Genomic DNA, 20571 nt, shown 5'->3' on the forward strand with positions numbered 1-20571 from the left:
CTGGGGGCCCCTGGCTGAGTTAGCACCACTGGGGGCCCCTGGCTGAGTTAGCACCACTGGGGGCCCCTGGCTGAGTTAGCACCGCTGGGGGCCCCTGGCTGGGTTAGCACCTCTGGCGGCCCCTGGCTGAGTTAGCACCTCTGGCGGCCCCTGGCTGAGTTAGCACCGCTGGGGGCCCCTGGCTGAGTTAGCACCACTGGGGGCCCCTGGCTGAGTTAGCACCGCTGGGGGCCCCTGGCTGAGTTAGCACCTCTGGGGGCCCCTGGCTGGGTTAGCACCTCTGGGGGCCCCTGGCTGGGTTAGCACCTCTGGGGGCCCCTGGCTGGGTTAGCACCGCTGGGGGCCCCTGGCTGGGTTAGCACCACTGGGGGCCCCTGGCTGGGTTAGCACCTCTGGGGGCCCCTGGCTGGGTTAGCACCGCTGGGGGCCCCTGGCTGGGTTAGCACCACTGGGGGCCCCTGGCTGGGTTAGCACCTCTGGGGGCCCCTGGCTGGGTTAGCACCGCTGGGGGCCCCTGGACACGTGCCCAAAGTGCCCATTATGGTAGATCGGGCCCTGCATGTAAACGTATGTTTTCTCATGCCAATAAAGCTCCTTTTAATTTAATTGAATTGAATTGTGTGAACCAATTAAGGGTTGAATAGTTGACTAGTTGGTTAAAGCCCTAGTGCGTATTAGGGATGAACCCAAAGGGAAATTCTTGGCCGAAACCGAATACCAAATAGCCGAATATGATTCATATTATATATTTTTTCCTATACCATTGCTGTCATGGCCGTACCTTAAAGCTACCTGATTATGGCAAAAGACATGATTATGGCAAAATGAAACTTACTGTACTGTACAGATCCATGCTTCAGTCACACAGCAGTCTCATGCTATGCACTGTACTGTACTGTACTGTACACTATTAGTTTTAGTCGACAAAATCAACACTGCACCAGAGCAACCCAATAACCAGTTAGAATTATGGATATCATTACATGTATGGCTTGGTTGAATGCTTGATTCTAATTGGTCAATAGATGAATTCAGCGGTGTGACTTTAATTGCCCGGGGTTATTTAATCCATTACATTATAGCACCCATTCGATTTATAAACACGCACCACTTTTACGGACGGACCGGATGTTGTTATGAATGTGTGTGTAGCAGCTAACAATAGAGGTAAGAATAAAATTATCGCGACTGGACCGCGGAGGGCCGTCTAACATAATTAGATACATAAAGGACAAAGCACTTGGTCCTGGGCGTTGGGGGTGTTAAGTAAGGGATAATATCTGCCACCTAGCCAGATATTATCCCGCTGATTACATGGCTATACCTAACATAAATTAATACATTGACCCAAAACACAACAAAAAAAAGTATTGAATAAGTTTGCGCTGGCTGCGTTTGCCCAGCGGGCTGCAGCACTGTTGGAAACGATCTATAAAGACGTCTATAGACATCTAGAGACATCTATAAAGACGTCTATAGACATCTAGAGACATCTATAAAGACGTCTATAGACATCTAGAGACATCTATAAAGACGTCTAGAGACATCTATAAAGACGTCTATAGACATCTAGAGACATCTATAAAGACGTCTATAGACGTCTATAGACATCTATAAAGACGTCTATAGACATCTATAAAGACGTCTATAGACATCTAGAGACATCTATAGACATCTAGAGACATCTATAAAGACGTCTATAGACATCTAGAGACATCTATAAAGACGTCTAGAGACATCTATAAAGACGTCTATAGACATCTAGAGACATCTATAAAGACGTCTAGAGACATCTACGTCTATAGACATCTATAAAGACGTCTATAGACATCTATAAAGACGTCTATAGACATCTATAAAGACGTCTATAGACATCTAGAGACATCTATAAAGACGTCTATAGACATCTAGAGACATCTATAAAGACGTCTATAGACATCTAGAGACATCTATAAAGACGTCTATAGACATCTATAAAGACGTCTATAGACATCTAGAGACATCTATAAAGACGTCTATAGACATCTAGAGACATCTATAAAGACGTCTATAGACATCTATAAAGACGTCTATAGACATCTAGAGACATCTATAAAGACGTCTATAGACATCTAGAGACATCTATAAAGACGTCTATAGACATCTATAAAGACGTCTATAGACATCTATAAAGACGTCTATAGACATCTATAAAGACGTCTATAGACATCTAGAGACATCTATAAAGACGTCTATAGACATCTATAAAGACGTCTATAGACATCTATAAAGACGTCTATAGACATCTATAAAGACGTCTATAGACATCTATAAAGACGTCTATAGACATCTAGAGACATCTATAAAGACGTCTATAGACATCTATAAAGACGTCTATAGACATCTAGAGACATCTATAAAGACGTCTAGAGACATCTATAAAGACGTCTATAGACATCTAGAGACATCTATAAAGACGTCTATAGACATCTATAAAGACGTCTATAGACATCTAGAGACATCTATAAAGACGTCTATAGACATCTATAAAGACGTCTATAGACATCTATAAAGACGTCTATAGACATCTATAAAGACGTCTATAGACATCTAGAGACATCTATAAAGACGTCTATAGACATCTATAAAGACGTCTATAGACATCTATAAAGACGTCTATAGACATCTATAAAGACGTCTATAGACATCTATAAAGACGTCTATAGACATCTAGAGACATCTATAAAGACGTCTATAGACATCTAGAGACATCTATAAAGACGTCTATAGACATCTAGAGACATCTATAAAGACGTCTATAGACATCTATAAAGACGTCTATAGACATCTAGAGACATCTATAAAGACGTCTATAGACATCTAGAGACATCTATAAAGACGTCTATAGACATCTATAAAGACGTCTATAGACATCTAGAGACATCTATAAAGACGTCTATAGACATCTAGAGACATCTATAAAGACGTCTATAGACATCTATAAAGACGTCTATAGACATCTATAAAGACGTCTATAGACATCTATAAAGACGTCTATAGACATCTAGAGACATCTATAAAGACGTCTATAGACATCTATAAAGACGTCTATAGACATCTATAAAGACGTCTATAGACATCTATAAAGACGTCTATAGACATCTATAAAGACGTCTATAGACATCTAGAGACATCTATAAAGACGTCTATAGACATCTATAAAGACGTCTATAGACATCTAGAGACATCTATAAAGACGTCTAGAGACATCTATAAAGACGTCTATAGACATCTAGAGACATCTATAAAGACGTCTATAGACATCTATAAAGACGTCTATAGACATCTAGAGACATCTATAAAGACGTCTATAGACATCTATAAAGACGTCTATAGACATCTAGAGACATCTATAAAGACGTCTAGAGACATCTATAAAGACGTCTAGAGACATCTATAAAGACGTCTATAGACATCTAGAGACATCTATAAAGACGTCTATAGACATCTATAAAGACGTCTAGAGACATCTAGAGACATCTATAAAGACGTCTATAGACATCTAGAGACATCTATAAAGACGTCTATAGACATCTATAAAGACGTCTATAGACATCTAGAGACATCTATAAAGACATCTAGAGACATCTATAAAGACGTCTATAGACATCTAGAGACATCTATAAAGACGTCTAGAGACATCTAGAGACATCTATAAAGACATCTAGAGACATCTATAAAGACGTCTAGAGACATCTATAAAGCACATTCGGTCCGCGGGGAAGGATGCCGAAGGCCATCGAATGACATTCTAGCCTATATGCGTATATAGGTCCCCGGACCCCTGGAACTCCCTCAAGGACCCCAGGGGGTCCCCGGACCCCCTGGAACTCCCTAAAGGACCCCTGGGGGTCCCCGGACCACACTTTGGGAACCATGCTCTACTAGATGTTATTGGCCCACATGACTTCACAGCCCGCCTCCTTCTGCCTTCCTATTGGTTGACCCACATGACATCACAGCCCCTCCCTCTGCCTTCCTATCAGTTGACCCAGCAGGAAAACAGTTGTACGATTACACTAGTTTAAACAAATAATTAAATACATTTAAAAAAAATCACACCCGTGTGAAGTGAGGGGCACAATCATCGCTGACTTCTTACTGACATTTGAGAGTTGAGAGACTACTCACTACTCGGGCCCACAATAACAATAGAAAATAACAGTTTAAATATAATTTTCTAGTTATTTTAAAAATTCATAGAAATAAGTTCTACCCTGATGTCATCCATATGTCACCAACACGTCTTCTGTTCTTGCTCAGAATATGGAGCTCCTCATTGGCATTTCATGACGTCAGTGTGAACTCGCCGTGACGTCAACTCTACATGGCTCTATTTCTGGAGGAACCCCAGAGCCACGAGGCAGTATAAATCTGCAGGCTTCTATCTCTTCCGTTAGTAGCCACAGTGACCTATCCTGAACATGCTCTCACTGACAGCTTAGTGAGAATCTAACAAGTATAGTTCAGGACTCAAAGGAAAGCTTCAGGGAAACCCTTCTATCTTTACCTGAGGTGTGTAGCTTCGGTCATGGCCTTCCTGGTGTCCTTCTCGGAGGAAGGTTTCTCATGTCCCGTGTGCCGGGATATATTCAAGACGCCCGTCCTGCTGCCGTGCTGCCACAGCTTCTGCAAGGCCTGCGTGCGGGAGTGGTGGAAGACCAAGGGCAAGCGGGAGTGTCCCGTCTGCCGGAAGCTGTCCCTCGACGACGACCTGCCCGTCATCATGGCCATGCAGAACCTGTGTGAGACCTTCATCAAGGAGAAACGCCGCAAGATGGACCCCCGCGAGGCGGCCGAGGAGTCCCTGGCCATGCTGCGGGAGAGACTGAAGGAATTCGACGCGGTCAAGACGAGCTGCGACTGCGCGGCCGAGCACATCAAGGCCCAGACCCAGAAGACGGAGAGGCACATCAAGGAGCAGTTCGTCAAGCTCCACGAGTTCCTGCGAGCGGACGAGGAGGCCAGGATCGCCGCCCTGAAGGACGAGGAGCAGCGGAAGGCGCGGACGATGAGGGAGAAGATCGCCCACCTGAGCGGGGAGATCTCCACCATCTCCAGGACGATCGCGGCCATCGAGGAGAAGCTGCGGGCCCAGCGCGTGGCGTCCCTCCGGAGCCACGACGAGGCCGTGGAGAGGGTCCAGTTCCAGCTGCAGGAGCCGTTCCACCCCTCGGGGAACCTGATCGACATCGACCGGCACCTGGGGAACCTGGCCTTCAGGGTCTGGGAGAAGATGAAGGACATGGTCTCCTACGCGCCGGTCACGCTGGACCCCAACACGGCCCACCCCGAGCTGGTCCTGTCCGACGACCTGACCAGCATGAGGCGCGGCATCGACAAGCAGGACGTCCCCGACAACCCCGAGAGGTTCGACTACTACTTCTGCGCCCTGGGCTCCGAGGGCTTCGACTCGGGCACCCGGGTCTGGGACATCGAGGTGGGCGACAACACGGACTGGTCCGTGGGCGTGCTGTCGGAGTCCGCCAACGGCCAGAACCGGGGCCGCAAGGGAGACAAGGGCGGGAAGTACTGGGGGCTGGGGATGGACGACAGCGGGTACCACGCGCAGACCCGATCCGAGTACTACTCGCCCTGGTCCTTCACCGAGCTCCTGGTGCGCCAAAAGCCCCGGAGGGTCCGAGTCCAGCTGGACTGGAACGGAGGGAAGCTGTCCTTCTCCGACGTCGACACCAACGCGCTCCTGCACAGCTTCGCGCACGCCTTCACCGGCGAGCTGCTGCCCTACATGTACAACGGAGACGCCGAGCTCCCTCTCAGGCTGCTGCCCAAGAAGATCGGCGTGTACAACCACCACGCAAGATCCTAGGACAACCACCACGCAAGACCCTAGGACGGGCAACCTTAGTCCGATCCAGAAGAACTCCTCTGGAAGTCCTGCCTCAAAGCAGACTAGAGGTATAGAAAACTGTCGTTCCCTGATGTCATCGTTAACCCATTCTGACCTGAGATCAGATTCATACGAGGTTTCCGCTGGACACACACTGGTCTGATTAACCCATTCTGACCTAAAATCAGATTCTAAAAATGACAGTCGTTCTTTCGATTTTTCAAAAATAGCAGACCTACAAGCTTGTAGCACGCCACTCGGTGGCGCGCTATGAGCTTGTAGATCTGCTATTTTTCAATAGCTAAAGCATAACATGATGCTAACACCAAAATGGGTTCCCGTTCAGAATGGGCTAATATAGGGACACGTGCATCAGTAAAGCAGGACCTGGAGATGGCAATGAAGGACCAGGGAAGTCTGACGTGGCGTTGTGAAATTGTGAAATCCATGATCCCGACCGCGGTCGTAAAACGATGATGAGGAGGAGGAGGATGGAGCTATAGGGTTACATGCAGGGCAACGGGTGAGGAAATGATTGAGCAGTAGCAGTTCCAATCCGAAGCTTACATCTACCGATCTTCTGTAGGTTGACAATCACCAAGTATCTATTCAGGTTCAATAGTCTGTAGGCCCTACCGTATATTGACTATTTAACATAATTCCTGATAACTATATATCATTCGTGAGCATTACAATTATATCATGTCTCTGCAAAGGGTGTATATGTTCTGGATCTCTTTGGTGGATTCCGGTGAAGAGAATTGTCACCACCAAAGGGTCACCGTGCAACTCCTTGGGTCCAAACGGTTGCAAGGAGTTAACGCTGAAACCGTCTCGACCCTTTGGTGTGGTTTGGGGCCGTTGGATCACTAGGGTCAACGTGGGGTCAACGTGCAACAGGACATATCACGACGCAGGGACAACGGTAAAACCGTCTTGACCCTTTGGTGTGGTTAGGGATTTAGATCTGCTATAGAGAATTAAAGATCGCTAAATCAATCGATTTTACAGTAGTTAATTCATTGTGTGATTAATAGGCTATGGTGCTGTATGAATGAAATGCATACAGCACCCGAACTCAATAAGCTTTGGGCTCATAGATATTAAAAAATATTTATACGGTGAATCCGGACTTAATATATAATATAATAATATAAATCACTAGTTTCTTTTTTTTTAGGGTGTACAGCTTTTGTCCCCAGTACACGTCTCAATATTTGCCAATGAAAGGAGAAATTAGGTCAAATGTACCTGAAATATAACGTATATTTGTGGCAACACAAACATGAAATGCCGTTGGCAATGAAAGGGACATTTACGTCATGACGAGCAAATCGGCTAACCAATCACTTTTCCTGGTTTGTGTGAACACAAACATTGGCTTGTGACACCCCATAGCGATGATTTGATTGATTTGATTGGCTGGGAAAGTACATTATTGAAGATAAATAGGTGGGGCCGGGGGGGCAGAAAGAACGGAAAAGTGATTGGCCAGAACGAGATGGTGTATGATGATAAGAGGGCGCCTCACTTCACACAGGTGTGATTTTTGAGGGCTCCCATGTCCAGCCTGCTGTGGGTGTAAACGCACACTTTGTTTTAACGCAGAGGCTAATATAATTGACATATTTTGGACTGAGGTTGATTTAAAAAAAAGTCTTCTAAATCTTATCAGTTCTTTAAAAAAAAAGAAACCTGTTTCGATGTCAGTGCTGCTCAACCGTTTTCACGTCAAGGACCCCCAGAATTATCTGTAATTGGCCGCCGATCGGAAGAATATGTTGTTCCAGGAAAAACCAGAAGCAAGGATTTGAGTTAAAAACGTTCGCTCTGAAATAATTTATATTCAAAGATTTGTGCCACATTTTCACGATTTTTCAAAAATATCAGATCTACAAGCTCACAGCAATTAAGGGCCCTTCCTTGATGTGAAACGGTTTGAGAGCCACTGTCGTCGGCTATACCTCGGGGGTTACAAACACAAGACAGTGATTTATTCCAATGTCTCACAATGTATCATTTTTATCAAACAACGACCACGATACAGTACAAAAATAATAATCACAACTACTCAAGTATTTTCTATCTGGTCAAATCTACACTCTGCTACACCAGAGTTAACTCTGAGGACCCTTTTCCACCGCTTGGGAACCGGTTCAGTTCTCTTTGGTTCTTAGTCCATGAGCCAGAGCTCCGAAATTGGAATGAATATAGTGTGCAAAACCATAGCTATATAAAATTGTTATCACCATGAAACCCAGTTGATTACTTGCACAAAGACAATGATTAATTGTTTTCCAAATCTTTATATATATATATATATATATATATATATATATATATTATGCAAAGGAAGGGTTATCATATATTAATTTACTTATATTGATCCTATAAACAATTTAATATAAGTATGGTTTTGTCCACTCAATTAATAATTAACGTTCCAATTTTGGAGCTCTGGCTCATGAACTAAAAAACTGTCTCTTAACTGAACTCGTAGCGCGGCACTCGGTGCCACGCTATACGCAGAGTTAACTCTGAGAGTGTACAGTACACTCTCAGAGGTAGAGTTAACCTAGCTCTGGTCCATAGCCTTCTACTGCTTCCATTCTGCCCTGCAGTAAGGCTATGCGACTTTCAGTTTTAAATCTCAAATCGAAATCAGACCAGCCTCTCCTCTTTTGTGGAAATCTCACGAACGTTTGACCTACTCACCAATAAAAAGACGTGTTGTGTCAATAGAAAGCCTACTTTCCTTAGTGGACGCACTCTGAGCCCCCCACCACACGTATAAACGGTACTTTTTGGCCAAAAAGGGATTTTGTTTCCACCGGGAACAAAATACTTTTAGTTACTCCGCTGCGCCCTCTACCGAATACCGATATTGCCCAGAGAACTGCCTCATAGAGAATATTCTTCCGGATATTTTTCTGGCCAAAAAGTACCTTTTATACGTGTGGTGGGGGGCTCAGAGTGCGTCCACTAAGGAAAGTAGGCTTTCTATTGACACAACCCGTCTTTGTATTGGTGAGTAGGTCAAACGTTCGTGAGATTTCCACAAAAGAGGAGAGGCTGGTCAGATTTCGATTTGAGATTTAAAACTGAAAGTCGCATAGCCTTACTGCAGGGCAGAATGGAAGCAGTAGAAGGCTATGGACCAGAGCTAGAGTTAACTGAGAGTGTTCCCTCTCAGAGTTATGGGGATCCATGTACACTAAATGAACAGAGGGCTCCATTTACCGTCCATGCTAAACCCATTATCTCTAAACGGTTTTGCCTTTTTTTATTCACTATTTTAAAAAAAAACCCATTATTGAATAGTTCAAATAGTCGATCTACATTGACACGTGGCGAGATCGTGGATCGGATATTTGAACTATTCTAAAATGCTTTTCATGTACAATTTACAATTTAGGCATTTAGCAAGTAATGTAATGTAGCAAGCATGTAAGTTTAAGTAGTTAAAGTATAGATTAGGGATGATGGGGTTTAGCATGACGGTGATAGAGCCCCTATAGCCTTAAATAGTGTCATGGATGTCACTGAAGGAAGTAGGAAGAGTTCTTTACAAAATAATAATATAGTCTATTATTATTATTATTCATCGATTCATTCATCAGTGCAGACTTGGCTTAAGACTTGGCACAAAGTTCACAGCATCTCTTACGTCAGTGGCCCTTAGGACAGCATCTCATAGGTCAGTGTCCTTTGGGACAGCATCTCATAGGTCAGTGTCCTTTGGGACAGCATCTCATAGGTCAGTGTCCTTTGGGACAGCATCTCATAGGACAGCATCTCATAGGTCAGTGTCCTTTGGGACAGCATCTCATAGGACAGCATCTCATAGGTCAGTGTCCTTTGGGACAGCATCTCATAGGTCAGTGTCCTTTGGGACAGCATCTCATAGGTCAGTGTCCTTTGGGACAGCATCTCATAGGTCAGTGTCCTTTGGGACAGCATCTCATAGGACAGCATCTCATAGGTCAGTGTCCTTTGGGACAGCATCTCATAGGACAGCATCTCATAGGTCAGTGTCCTTTGGGACAGCATCTCATAGGACAGTGTCCTTTGGGACAGCATCTCATAGGACAGCATCTCATAGGTCAGTGTCCTTTGGGACAGCATCTCATAGGTCAGTGTCCTTTGGGACAGCATCTCATAGGTCAGTGTCCTTTGGGACAGCATCTCATAGGACAGCATCTCATAGGACAGCATCTCATAGGTCAGTGTCCTTTGGGACAGCATCTCATAGGTCAGTGGCCCTTGGGACAGCATCTCATAGGACAGCATCTCATAGGTCAGAATCTCATAGGTCAGTGGCCCTTTGGGACAGCATCTCATAGGTCAGTGGCCCTTTGGGACAGCATCTCATAGGTCAGTGTCCTTTGGGACAGAATCTCATAGGTCAGTGTCCTTTGGGACAGCATCTCATAGGTCAGTGTCCTTTGGGACAGCATCTCATAGGTCAGTGTCCTTTGGGACAGCATCTCATAGGTCAGTGTCCTTTGGGACAGCATCTCATAGGTCAGTGTCCTTTGGGACAGCATCTCATAGGTCAGTGTCCTTTGGGACAGCATCTCATAGGTCAGTGGCCTTTTGGTTCGTCTCTCTTCGATATTTATTTGGGGACTGATGTTCTCTTCCAAAGCAGCGTAGACATAATATGATGGTTCCGTGCGTGCGTGCGCGTGTCTGTGTGTGTGTGTGTGTGTGTGTGTGTGTGTGGACTCTTCTTCCATCAGAAAACCAACTTCTTCTTCATCGTACCTGGAACAAGGTGGAGACAATTACACACGTTAGTTCACCCAAAAAACGATTTATGTTCCATCAACTACAGATCCCATGAAGCCTTGTTCCATCAACTACACATCCCATGAAGCCTTGTTCTATCAACTACACATCCCATGATGCCATTTTAGTTACTAAAATCTGATGATACTTAGTCGTACTTTATATAATAAAAGATATTTGACCAAAACAAAATCAGATGACTACATTTTGACTAAAACTAAATGGAATTTAATAATAATAATAAATAAAATAGAAATCACACCCATGTAAAGTGAGAGGCGCTCTTATCATCGTACAACATCAAATGTCGATTTGCTCGTCTACACATGACGTAATTTCTCCATTCAGTGTGGAGGGAATTTAACTCATTTTGGGCGGGAACCCTTTTTGGTGTTTTAAGCATTATGTTATATTTTAGCAATTGAAAAATAGCAGATCTACAAGCTCTGTAGAGTGCTATGGCTAGATGCCTACACTAATAGCTGAATATATATTTTTGGAGGGGCTAGAGGCCTATAAATCTACACTAATAGCTGAATATATATTTCTGGAGGGGCTAGAGGCCTATAAATCTACACTAATAGCTGAATATATATTTCTGGAGGGGCTAGAGGCCTATAAATCTACACTAATAGCTGAATATATATTTTTCGAGGGGGCTAGAACCCCTAATTGCTCCTGATGTGCTGGTTGCTGCCAGTGTGAGTAAATGTGTGTGTGAATGTAATGCACAATCTATGTAAAGGTGTGTGAATGTGTGAATGTAATGCACAATCTATGTAAAGGTATATGAATGTGTGTGTGTGAATGGGTGAATGTAATGCACAATCTATGTAAAGTGCCTTGGCTAAAAGACGCTATATAAATACACCATTTACCATTTAGTATGTATAGTTTATATGTATAGTTAGTTTCATTCCACTGTTACGTTCTTAGCTTACGCATTGTTTCATGACAACTACTTGTCGTGATGTATTGCCATGCTTTTTGTTCTTGCTTAATGTAAATCGCTCTGGATTAAGAGCGTCTGATAAATGCCTAAATTAATTGTAATTGTAAATTGGTTGACACAAATGTTATTTTGTCGATGCCTTGATGGCGTAATGGCTGATTTTACACTTGGCTGCATGCTGAAAATAGCAGATCTACAAGCTCGTAGATCGGCTATTTTCAGAGCGCCAACACCAGAGTGCAACCAAACATAAAATTAGTAAATTACTAATTCATCTAAATAAGTTCTACTTAATTATTTCTTTGTTCTACTCTTCTCTAAGTCTCTCCCTAACATTTAGTGTAGTTTTTATTTAGTCATCATTACTGGTCTTGTTTTTTAATGTTTATGCCTTGCTTTTCTTTTCTTTTCTTTTTTTCCTCCATTGCTCTGTAAAGCACTTTGAGCTGCATTTCATGTCATGAAAGGTGCTATACAAATAAAGTTTTATTATTATTATTATTATTATTATCATAGCTTAGTTGTTGTTTTCCTCATAGTTTTAGTCGCCAAAATCAACAATTAGTAACAAAATGAGCCACGTTCAGAGACCAAGGTTATAATAGTTTGGGTTTTTTCATTATAGTTTAGTTTTAGTTAGTTTTGACTTTTTTTTTTCTAATTCAGTTAGTTTTAGTTAGTTGTTAGAGCAGGTTTGCTAGTTTTTATTTAGGTGAAATGCTTAGTTATAGTTTAGTTTTCGTTTTTTTCGTACTTTGGTTTATTTGTGGGTTAGGGTTAGCGTGACTACATGCTGCCGTACGGTGCTGAAAACTGCCGTAAAACTTGGAGAAATGAGGAAATGAATCGGATGAATTTTAAAGGATTATATTATAAATATCCGAAAGGCATATAAATATTGATTAAAAACTAAGGGTATTTTGTCTATAATTTCAGTTAGTTTTAGTTAGTTTTGAAGACACACAATACAGTTAATAGTAGTTAATAGTAATACTGAAGGGTGTGTGGGTGTTTATCTGGGTTTTGCTGATTGCACTCTGTACAGCACCTTGTAAGTATTTGTGTCCTTGTATTGTATCTCTTATGTGGACATAAATAAATGATTAAAATGTGTGTGTGTGTGTGTGTGTGTGTGTGTGTGTGTGTGTGTGTGTGTGTGTGTGTGTGTGTGTGTGTGTGTGTGTGTGTGTGTGTGTGTGTGTGTGTGTGTGTACGCGAATGGACGCCTGTGGATGTCCAGTGAGTTTACATTCAGTCAGGGATGTCATTTGGGTTATTAGGGTGATGGCACCCTCTAGTTCATTTTAACCCATTTATGACGGAAGCATTTATATTTTACTCATGATCAGAGCTTCCGTTGCTCCAGACTGAGCATTTATATTTTACTCATGATCAGAGCTTCCGTTGCTCCAGACTGAGCATTTATATTTTACTCATGATCAGAGCTTCCGTTGCTCCAGACTGTATGACGGAAGCATTTATATTTTACTCATGATCAGAGCTTCCGTTGCTCCAGACTGTATGACGGAAGCATTTATATTTTACTCATGATCAGAGCTTCCGTTGCTCCAGACTGAGCATTTATATTTTACTCATGATCAGAGCTTCCGTTGCTCCAGACTGTATGACGGAAGCATTTATATTTTACTCATGATCAGAGCTTCCGTTGCTCCAGACTGTACGACGGAAGCATTTATATTTTACTCATGATCAGAAATTCCGTTGCTCCAGACTGTATGACGGAAGCATTTATATTTTACTCATGATCAGAGCTTCCGTTGCTCCAGACTGTACGACGGAAGCATTTATATTTTACTCGTGATCAGAGCTTCCGTTGCTCCAGACTGTATAACGGAAGCATTTATATTTTACTCAAGATCAGAGCTTCCGTTGCTCCAGACTGTACGACGGAATCATTTATATTTTACTCATGATCAGAGCTTCCGTTGCTCCAGACTGTATAACAGAAGCATTTATGTTTTACTCATGATAAGAGCTTCCGTTGCTGCAGACTGTATGACGGAAGCATTTATATTTTACTCATGATCAGAGCTTCCGTTGCTCCAGACTGTACGACGGAAGCATTTATATTTTACTCATGATAAGAGCTTCCGTTGCTCCAGACTGTGTGACGGAAGCATTTGGAAATTGCGAGAGGCAACAGTCTGGCCACGCGAGACTGGCTGACTTGTAACCAATCTAAGTTGAGGGATGGGACCAGTTGGTGACCAGCATGAGGAGGAGGGGGAGGAGCCAGTGTCGTGGCTGCGTATGGATCTTCCACACGCTACTGAGTTCCATAACACTGAGTGTAACATTAATAAAGTGTATTAGTGTAATGGCCAATATGTGCGTTGTGAGCTTTTAGATTGGCAATTTTCAGCATGAAACCAAGTGTAAAACCTGCCATTACGACGCCATCAAGGCCTGCCAAGAGACATCTTTGTTGACAAAATAGAAAATGCTCGATAGCGGTCTCGATAAGCCTGATCGATAAGGTGATTGTTATCAATAAACACATACATATTTTACGAGCTCCGTCCCCGGAAATGGGCTTGAGATCGGCTGTACAGTATGCTAGCTTTCAACACACACACACACACGCGCACACACGCGCACACACATTACTTGAGTCTATAGCGTCCAACATCTTCCTCTTGGATCCCACGGCGGGCCCTCGGTCCTTCTCCCGGAGGGCCTCGGGGGCCCCATTGGGTTTAGGCATCAGGGGCCCCGGGGTGGGCCCCGGGCGGTTACTGAAGTACGGCATCTTCAGAGCCTGCTCGCACACACACGCACGCACGCACACACACACACACACGCACGCACGCACGCACAGTAAAAGGAGAAAATAAGAAATTGAGAGGAATAACAAAATATTTAAACTAATAGACTGACACAACATAAGACAGGAATGCCCAAAAACGTCACATCCGGTTATTTACCCTGGGCAGAATTTTCTATGGCTGCCAATGCAACTTATTCCAATCCTAAATCACATACGGACAAACATCTATGCCGATAATATCTAACTTGCGGATGTTTAACGTGCCTTGTCCACGGGCAACAGATCTTTCAACGTATGGCATTGCAAATACGTTTGATAATAATCGCTACTCTGCGCAATATTATTTTGGAAATGCCGCAAATTGCATTGCAGTGAACGAGAGCAAATCACAACTTACCCTGGGGGTGACTCCGCCCTGAATACGCGCTGTGGTGTCAGTGTATAGGCCTACTCTAATTGTGGACTGAGAGTCATGTGTAGCGGTGGTCCTGGTGTTTGGGGGCATGTTTCCAGTGCTGGGGGTGTATGTTTCCGGGGCTGGGGGGTATGCTTCTGGGGCTGGGGGGTATGTTTCCTGGGGCTGGGGGGTATGATTCCGGTGCTGGGGGGTACTAACCTGTGTAGCAGTGGTCCTGGTGTTGGGGGGCATGTTTCCGGTGCTGGGGGGGGTATGTTTCCGGGGCTGAGGGGTATGCTTCCGGGGCTGGGGGGTATGTTTCCTGGGGCTGGGGGGTACTAACCTGTGTAGCGGTGGTCCTGGTGTTGGGGGGTATGTTTCCAGGGCTGGGGGTATGTTTCCGGGGCTGGGGAGTACCAACCTGTGTAGCGGTGGTCCTGGTGTTGGGGTTGAAGGTGAACAGACCCTGCAGAAGCTCCAGAAGGTCGTCTGTCGCTGCGCTGAAGATCATCTCCAGAGGAGTTCCTGGAAACGACTTGAACGACACGTAGTCTGGTAGGTTGCTCATACCCTGCACACACACACACACACAAACATGCACACACATCTTTTTTTTAAAGATCGGCCGATTCCGATCCCAATCTTTTAAAATATTATTTTTATTTTTTTACTTTTACTAAAAAGCCTGGCAACCCGAACCCCGCGGTCATTTTCCGCTAACCTGAGCGGGGCTCCCATCATCCCATGCACCCTCGAGAGAAAAATTATTTGGGCAGACCAAGGATCACGTCCCACTGGGAGGAGACCCCGGGGCAGACCAAGGATCACGTCCCACTGGGAGGAGACCCCGGGGCAGACCAAGGATCACGTCCCACTGGGAGGAGACCCCGGGGCAGACCAAGGATCACGTCCCACTAGGAGGAGACCCCGGGGCAGACCAAGGACCACGTCCCACTGGGAGGAGACCCCCAAGGACCAAGGATCACAAGATTCAAGATTCAAGACTTTATCGCCATGTCAACAGAGTTGATTGGAATTTGTTTCAGTGCACTAAAAAACATACATACACATATTCACATCACATAATCAGACAGAACACGATACAAAAGTACAGACATCATATGAGGGGAACCAATAAATAAGAATGCAAAACGTTACAATTCATGTTGAATAAATAAATAGCAAATTCATCACAGTTCATCGTTTTACAAAGCAGCTTCACGCTGTAAAGTGCGAGTGAAAAGAGGGTCAGCATTCAGGAGGCGAAAAGCCTCGGGATAAGTGCTGTTCTTAAAGCGGGAGGTGTTGCACTTTAGAGACCAGAGTCTCTTACCTGAGGGCAGGGGTGCGAAAAGAGAGCAGGCAGGGTGGGAGGGGTCAGTGATCACCTTCTGCGCTTAGTGCGTATGGTGTAGATAGAGGAGACGGATGGGAGGTCGAGGCCAATGATTTTTGACGCTGTGCGTACCACCCTGTCCAGCCGTTTCCTCTCTAAGTCAGTGGTGTTTCCACACCACACTGTGACTGAGAAGACGAGGACACTCTCCACAGTGGCTCTGTAAAAGTGAACCAACGCCTCCCCAGTCACACCGAACTTCTTTAACCCTTGGCCTACAATTCACGGAAAAAACTGAATTAATCGAAAAATCGAAACCTTACTAGTGTTAACTTCCCATTTCAGGGAGCAGCATATAGTGGTGCCAAGGAATTTAAAACTGTCAACCTTTCGACAGGCTGGTCATCGATAACCAGGGATGGGGGCATAATCCCCTTTTTCCGGAAATTAAAGATAATTTCTTTGGTCTTAGCCAGGTTTAGGATAAGGTTATTCGAAGTGCACCAGTCTACGAGGGCTGCCACCTCGGCCCTGTAGACTGATTCATCACCATTACATGCAGTGTTTATTTAGGTTGGCTAGATGCCCAGATAACGATAATCTGATTATTGTAGCATTAGTTGATTAGCAGAGAGCACATGTGGATTGTCAGACTACTGTGTGTAATTCTAAAAAAGAAGTCCGCAAATTAGAGGTGAATTGGTTATTGTTGAGCTAAGTTCTAAATAACATAGCCACGAAATTCTTTATGCGTCACGGGCCATTTTCACGCTGTTGGCTTGACAGTAACACACTTACATTATGGTTAAAATTCATATCACAACCACAATGGCTCAAATCGTCGTGCCCAGACCATTGTAGCCTGACAGCGCTTTGCGGGTTTGAGTCCCGATCCCGACAGCCTTTGCTGCGTATCACTGGCCATCTCTCTCTCAACATTACTCGACATGTCTGTCTAACTTCACTTCACTATCAATACAGGCATACAAATCTAAAAAATAAAGAAATAGCTCAAATCTTCTGAGAAATATCTTAGCTGCACATGAATAATACAATAGTGAGAACTCCTTAGGGACAGGTATAACCACAGCAGATTTAAAACAAGCAGGGACTTTGCATAGTGTAAGAGACCAGTTAAAAATACCAGTAAAGACAGGAGATAATTGGTGAGCACAGTGCTTTAAAGTAAAAGCAGAGACCTGATCTAGGCCTGCTGCTTTCCTGCTGTTTTGTTTAAGGAGGAGGGTTCTTACCTCTTGCTCACTAATTATAAAGGGAGGGGGGGTAATTTGTTCTATACCAACTGCTGCTGCTTCACTGGGATGGACATCTCTGGGCATGTCAAATATACAATAGAACTCGTTCAATCTATCAGGGAGGAGGGGGTCATCATCTGGGGCTCGGCGGCTGCCTTTATACCCTGTGATGGTCTGCATCCCTTGCCAAACACCCTTGGTGTCATTGGCACGTAGCTTGGCTTGCAGACTGTCATTATATTTGGCTTTAGCTTTTTTCACAGCATGTTCAAACTCATATCTGGCTAATTTAAAAGCCTCTTTGTTGCCACTCTTAAAGGCTTAGTTTTTCTTTGAGCAGAGGGTTTTAACCTCTTTACTGAACCAAGGTTTGTTATGGCTAAAAACAGTAACAGTCTTAGATGGGATACAGAGAGACTCAGAGAACTTTATGTAGGAGGTAACTGTGTCAGTATACTCATCCAGGTCATCGCATGCATCTTGAAAAACAGACCAGTCAGTTAAATCAAGGCAGGCACTCAGGCTATCAGCAGCCTCAGGGGACCATTGTCTTACAGTCTTAGAGCAACGTTTGTTGGTCTTCAGCTGTTGATGATACTGGGGGATCAGTAAGATAGAGTTATGGTCCGACAGACCGAGGGGGGCACGCACCACGGCATGAAACGCGTGGGGTATGGTGCTGTAGCACTGGTCAAGAGTTTTCTCACCTCTAGTGGCAGCGTGGATCTGTTGTTTATACCGCGGAAGCGACTTCCTCAAGTTAACATGATTCAGATCTCCCATAATAAGGACCGCTGAATGTGGATGGGCATTTTCCAATTCCGTGATATGTGCTGTCGATATATAGCTGTCGGGCAGCTGACATTGCTCCAGCCTGTGGGGGGGATGTACACAGCTACCAAGATGATTGAAGCGAATTCCCTCGGGAGGTAGAAGGGTCTGCATCGGATGCTAAGAGACTCGAGCTCTGGCGAACATGATCGGTGTAGAACTTTAGTGTCAGAGCACCATCTGTCTTTCACGTAGAAACAAACTCCTCCTCCGCGGCGTTTCAGCGAGTCCTCAGTCCGGTCTGCGCGGTGAAGAGTGTAGCCAGGTAATACAGCTGAGTCGGTGACACATTCGCGCAGCCATGTCTCTGTGAGGCAGAGCACGGAGCAGTCCGAGACGTCACGCTTGGAGTTGACGACAAGAGATAGTTCATCCATTTTGCATCCATTTTGCACTATGTCGCCATGCAACGGCGCTATCTTGGCTATCTACGTCCCACTGGGAGGAGACCCCGGGCAGACCAAGGACCACGTCCCACTGGGAGGAGACCCCGGGGCAGACCAAGGATCACGTCCCACTGGGAGGAGACCCCGGGGCAGACCAGGGATCACGTCCCACTGAGAGGAGACCCCGGGGCAGACCAAGGATGAGGTGGAGGGATCACATCGACTCACTGGCCTTGGAACGTCTCGGGATCGTTGCAATGGGAATTTTAGAATGCCAACTACAGTGCCAGATATATGCATTATTGTGTATTTATCTTCCTTCCATTAAGTCTCTTTGCTCACCAATGTGCTCAGTCTAATTCATGCAGCTGTCAATCTAACAGCTGACTTGACTCCTCCACGCTGTCAGCAAAGGTATACTTATTTGTGTGTCGCCCTTATCTTTAGAAGAGACCAGTTAGTATAGCATCTCTGTTAGAACAAGACTATAAGAACTGTCTGAGAATGGGGTTGGGGAGGCTTGCGCCCAGAGGGGCTGCTGGGACAGGCAAGGAGGCCTGTTCCTCACTCTCTGTATATTGTTTCTCTGCTGAATCTTCTTAATACATTCTCAATACTTCACCCTGAAGAACTTTGTCATTCCTTCATCTTTGGACGATTATTTAATTGACAACATCCCCCAGGAGGAAGTCACTAATGTTGCTCTGGAGAGGAATGTCATGGAGCACTATGGAGCTGTTGCCCCTGCCACCCGACTACGGATAATCGGTTAGGTCACCTTGTGTTAACACGGAGCCCGCCAGAAAAGTAGTAACCGTAGAATGACTTTTGTCTGGCAGCACGCCAGAACCGTAGCCTACGTTTTCTAGGATTTATATTCTTTATCCCATTTTGGGTCGGGAACCCCTTTTGGTGTTAGCATCATGTTATGCTTTAGCTATTGAAAAATAGCAGATCTACAAGCTCATATGAGCTTGTAGGTATGCTGTTTTTGATTTTCTTTTTTTATAAATCGAAGAAGGACTGACATAGAATTTTTTAAGAAAACTGTCAGGATGTAGAAGACATTTTTAGAATCTGATCTCAGGTCAGAATGGATTAATCCTCAGCTGTGGGGCGGGGGTAGGGAACTGTGACGGATATTGTGTATTTGTTTGGTTAACTGTATGTAATGTGTTTTATTTTCGTTTTATTTTTCGTTTTGTCATTATTTATTTATTTTTGTGTTCTGTATTTATTATTGTCAAAACATTTCGTGATAATATTTTATTTGTATTCGTGCTGCCATGGGGATGTGGGGGGGAAAGATATATGTCAATTGTTTTGAAAATACTTATTTGTACTGTAAAATAAATCAATAAACATATGTTTAAAAAAGAAAAGAAAAAAGAATGGATTAATCCAGGCGGTCATAGGAGGTCATAGGTCATAGGAGGCTACGTACCGGCCAGCACTCCTCTGTGGGCGTTCCCAGGGCTTCGAAGACCTTCGACAACTGGTCCAGGTCAGAGTCTCCCGCTAGGAATGGTAACTATGGTAACACACACACACACACACACACACACACACACAGTGTTACTGTGAAAAATGTACTATTTAGTTACATAAAAAAGTGCTCGCATTAATTAATGGCATTATTATAGCCTTCAAGTTCATTTCAGTAGTGTTGGAGAATAATTGGAGAATAACACAGAGAATAACACAATAAATGTGGTTGTAATCAATGATCAGACGTTTAATCACTGCTCAGATGTTTAATCACTGATCATCAGTCGTACCCAGACGAGACACAGAGAAGTTGACAGTCAGACAGTCAATGATTAGCTGCGATTATTGTTATATCATTACATAATATTATATAAACATTTATATATTGTTATATCCCTACATAGACTTAGACAGCATTTTATACAGACTTATAGCATGTTACGTAGACAGCACTAG

At 44.2% G+C, this 20571-nt stretch overlaps 2 protein-coding genes across 2 annotated transcripts in view; one reads left to right on the plus strand and one right to left on the minus strand.

The window, feature by feature from the left end:
* Positions 1 to 4570: 4570 nt before the first annotated feature.
* LOC310871796 (E3 ubiquitin-protein ligase TRIM35-like) lies at positions 4571 to 5869 on the plus strand (the record flags this gene model as incomplete). The annotated part of the gene is made up of 1 exon (XM_083783431.1): positions 4571 to 5869. The coding sequence occupies one exon, from the start codon at positions 4571 to 4573 to the stop codon at positions 5867 to 5869; it is 1299 nt and encodes a 432-aa protein (XP_083639557.1).
* A 4595-nt stretch (positions 5870 to 10464) lies between these two features.
* The window catches only part of cdk7 (cyclin-dependent kinase 7), a 24912-nt gene continuing 14805 nt past the window's right edge, over positions 10465 to 20571 (minus strand). Inside the window, 4 exon segments of the mRNA XM_083785064.1 lie at positions 10465 to 10657; positions 14262 to 14412; positions 15240 to 15389; positions 20072 to 20158. Coding sequence (XP_083641190.1) covers positions 10629 to 10657; positions 14262 to 14412; positions 15240 to 15389; positions 20072 to 20158 — 417 coding nt within the window. The 3' untranslated portion in view covers positions 10465 to 10628.

This window comes from Protomyctophum parallelum (genome assembly GCF_964188405.1).
Source record: "Protomyctophum parallelum genome assembly, chromosome: 15".
NCBI classification, from domain to species: Eukaryota; Metazoa; Chordata; class Actinopteri; order Myctophiformes; family Myctophidae; genus Protomyctophum; species Protomyctophum parallelum.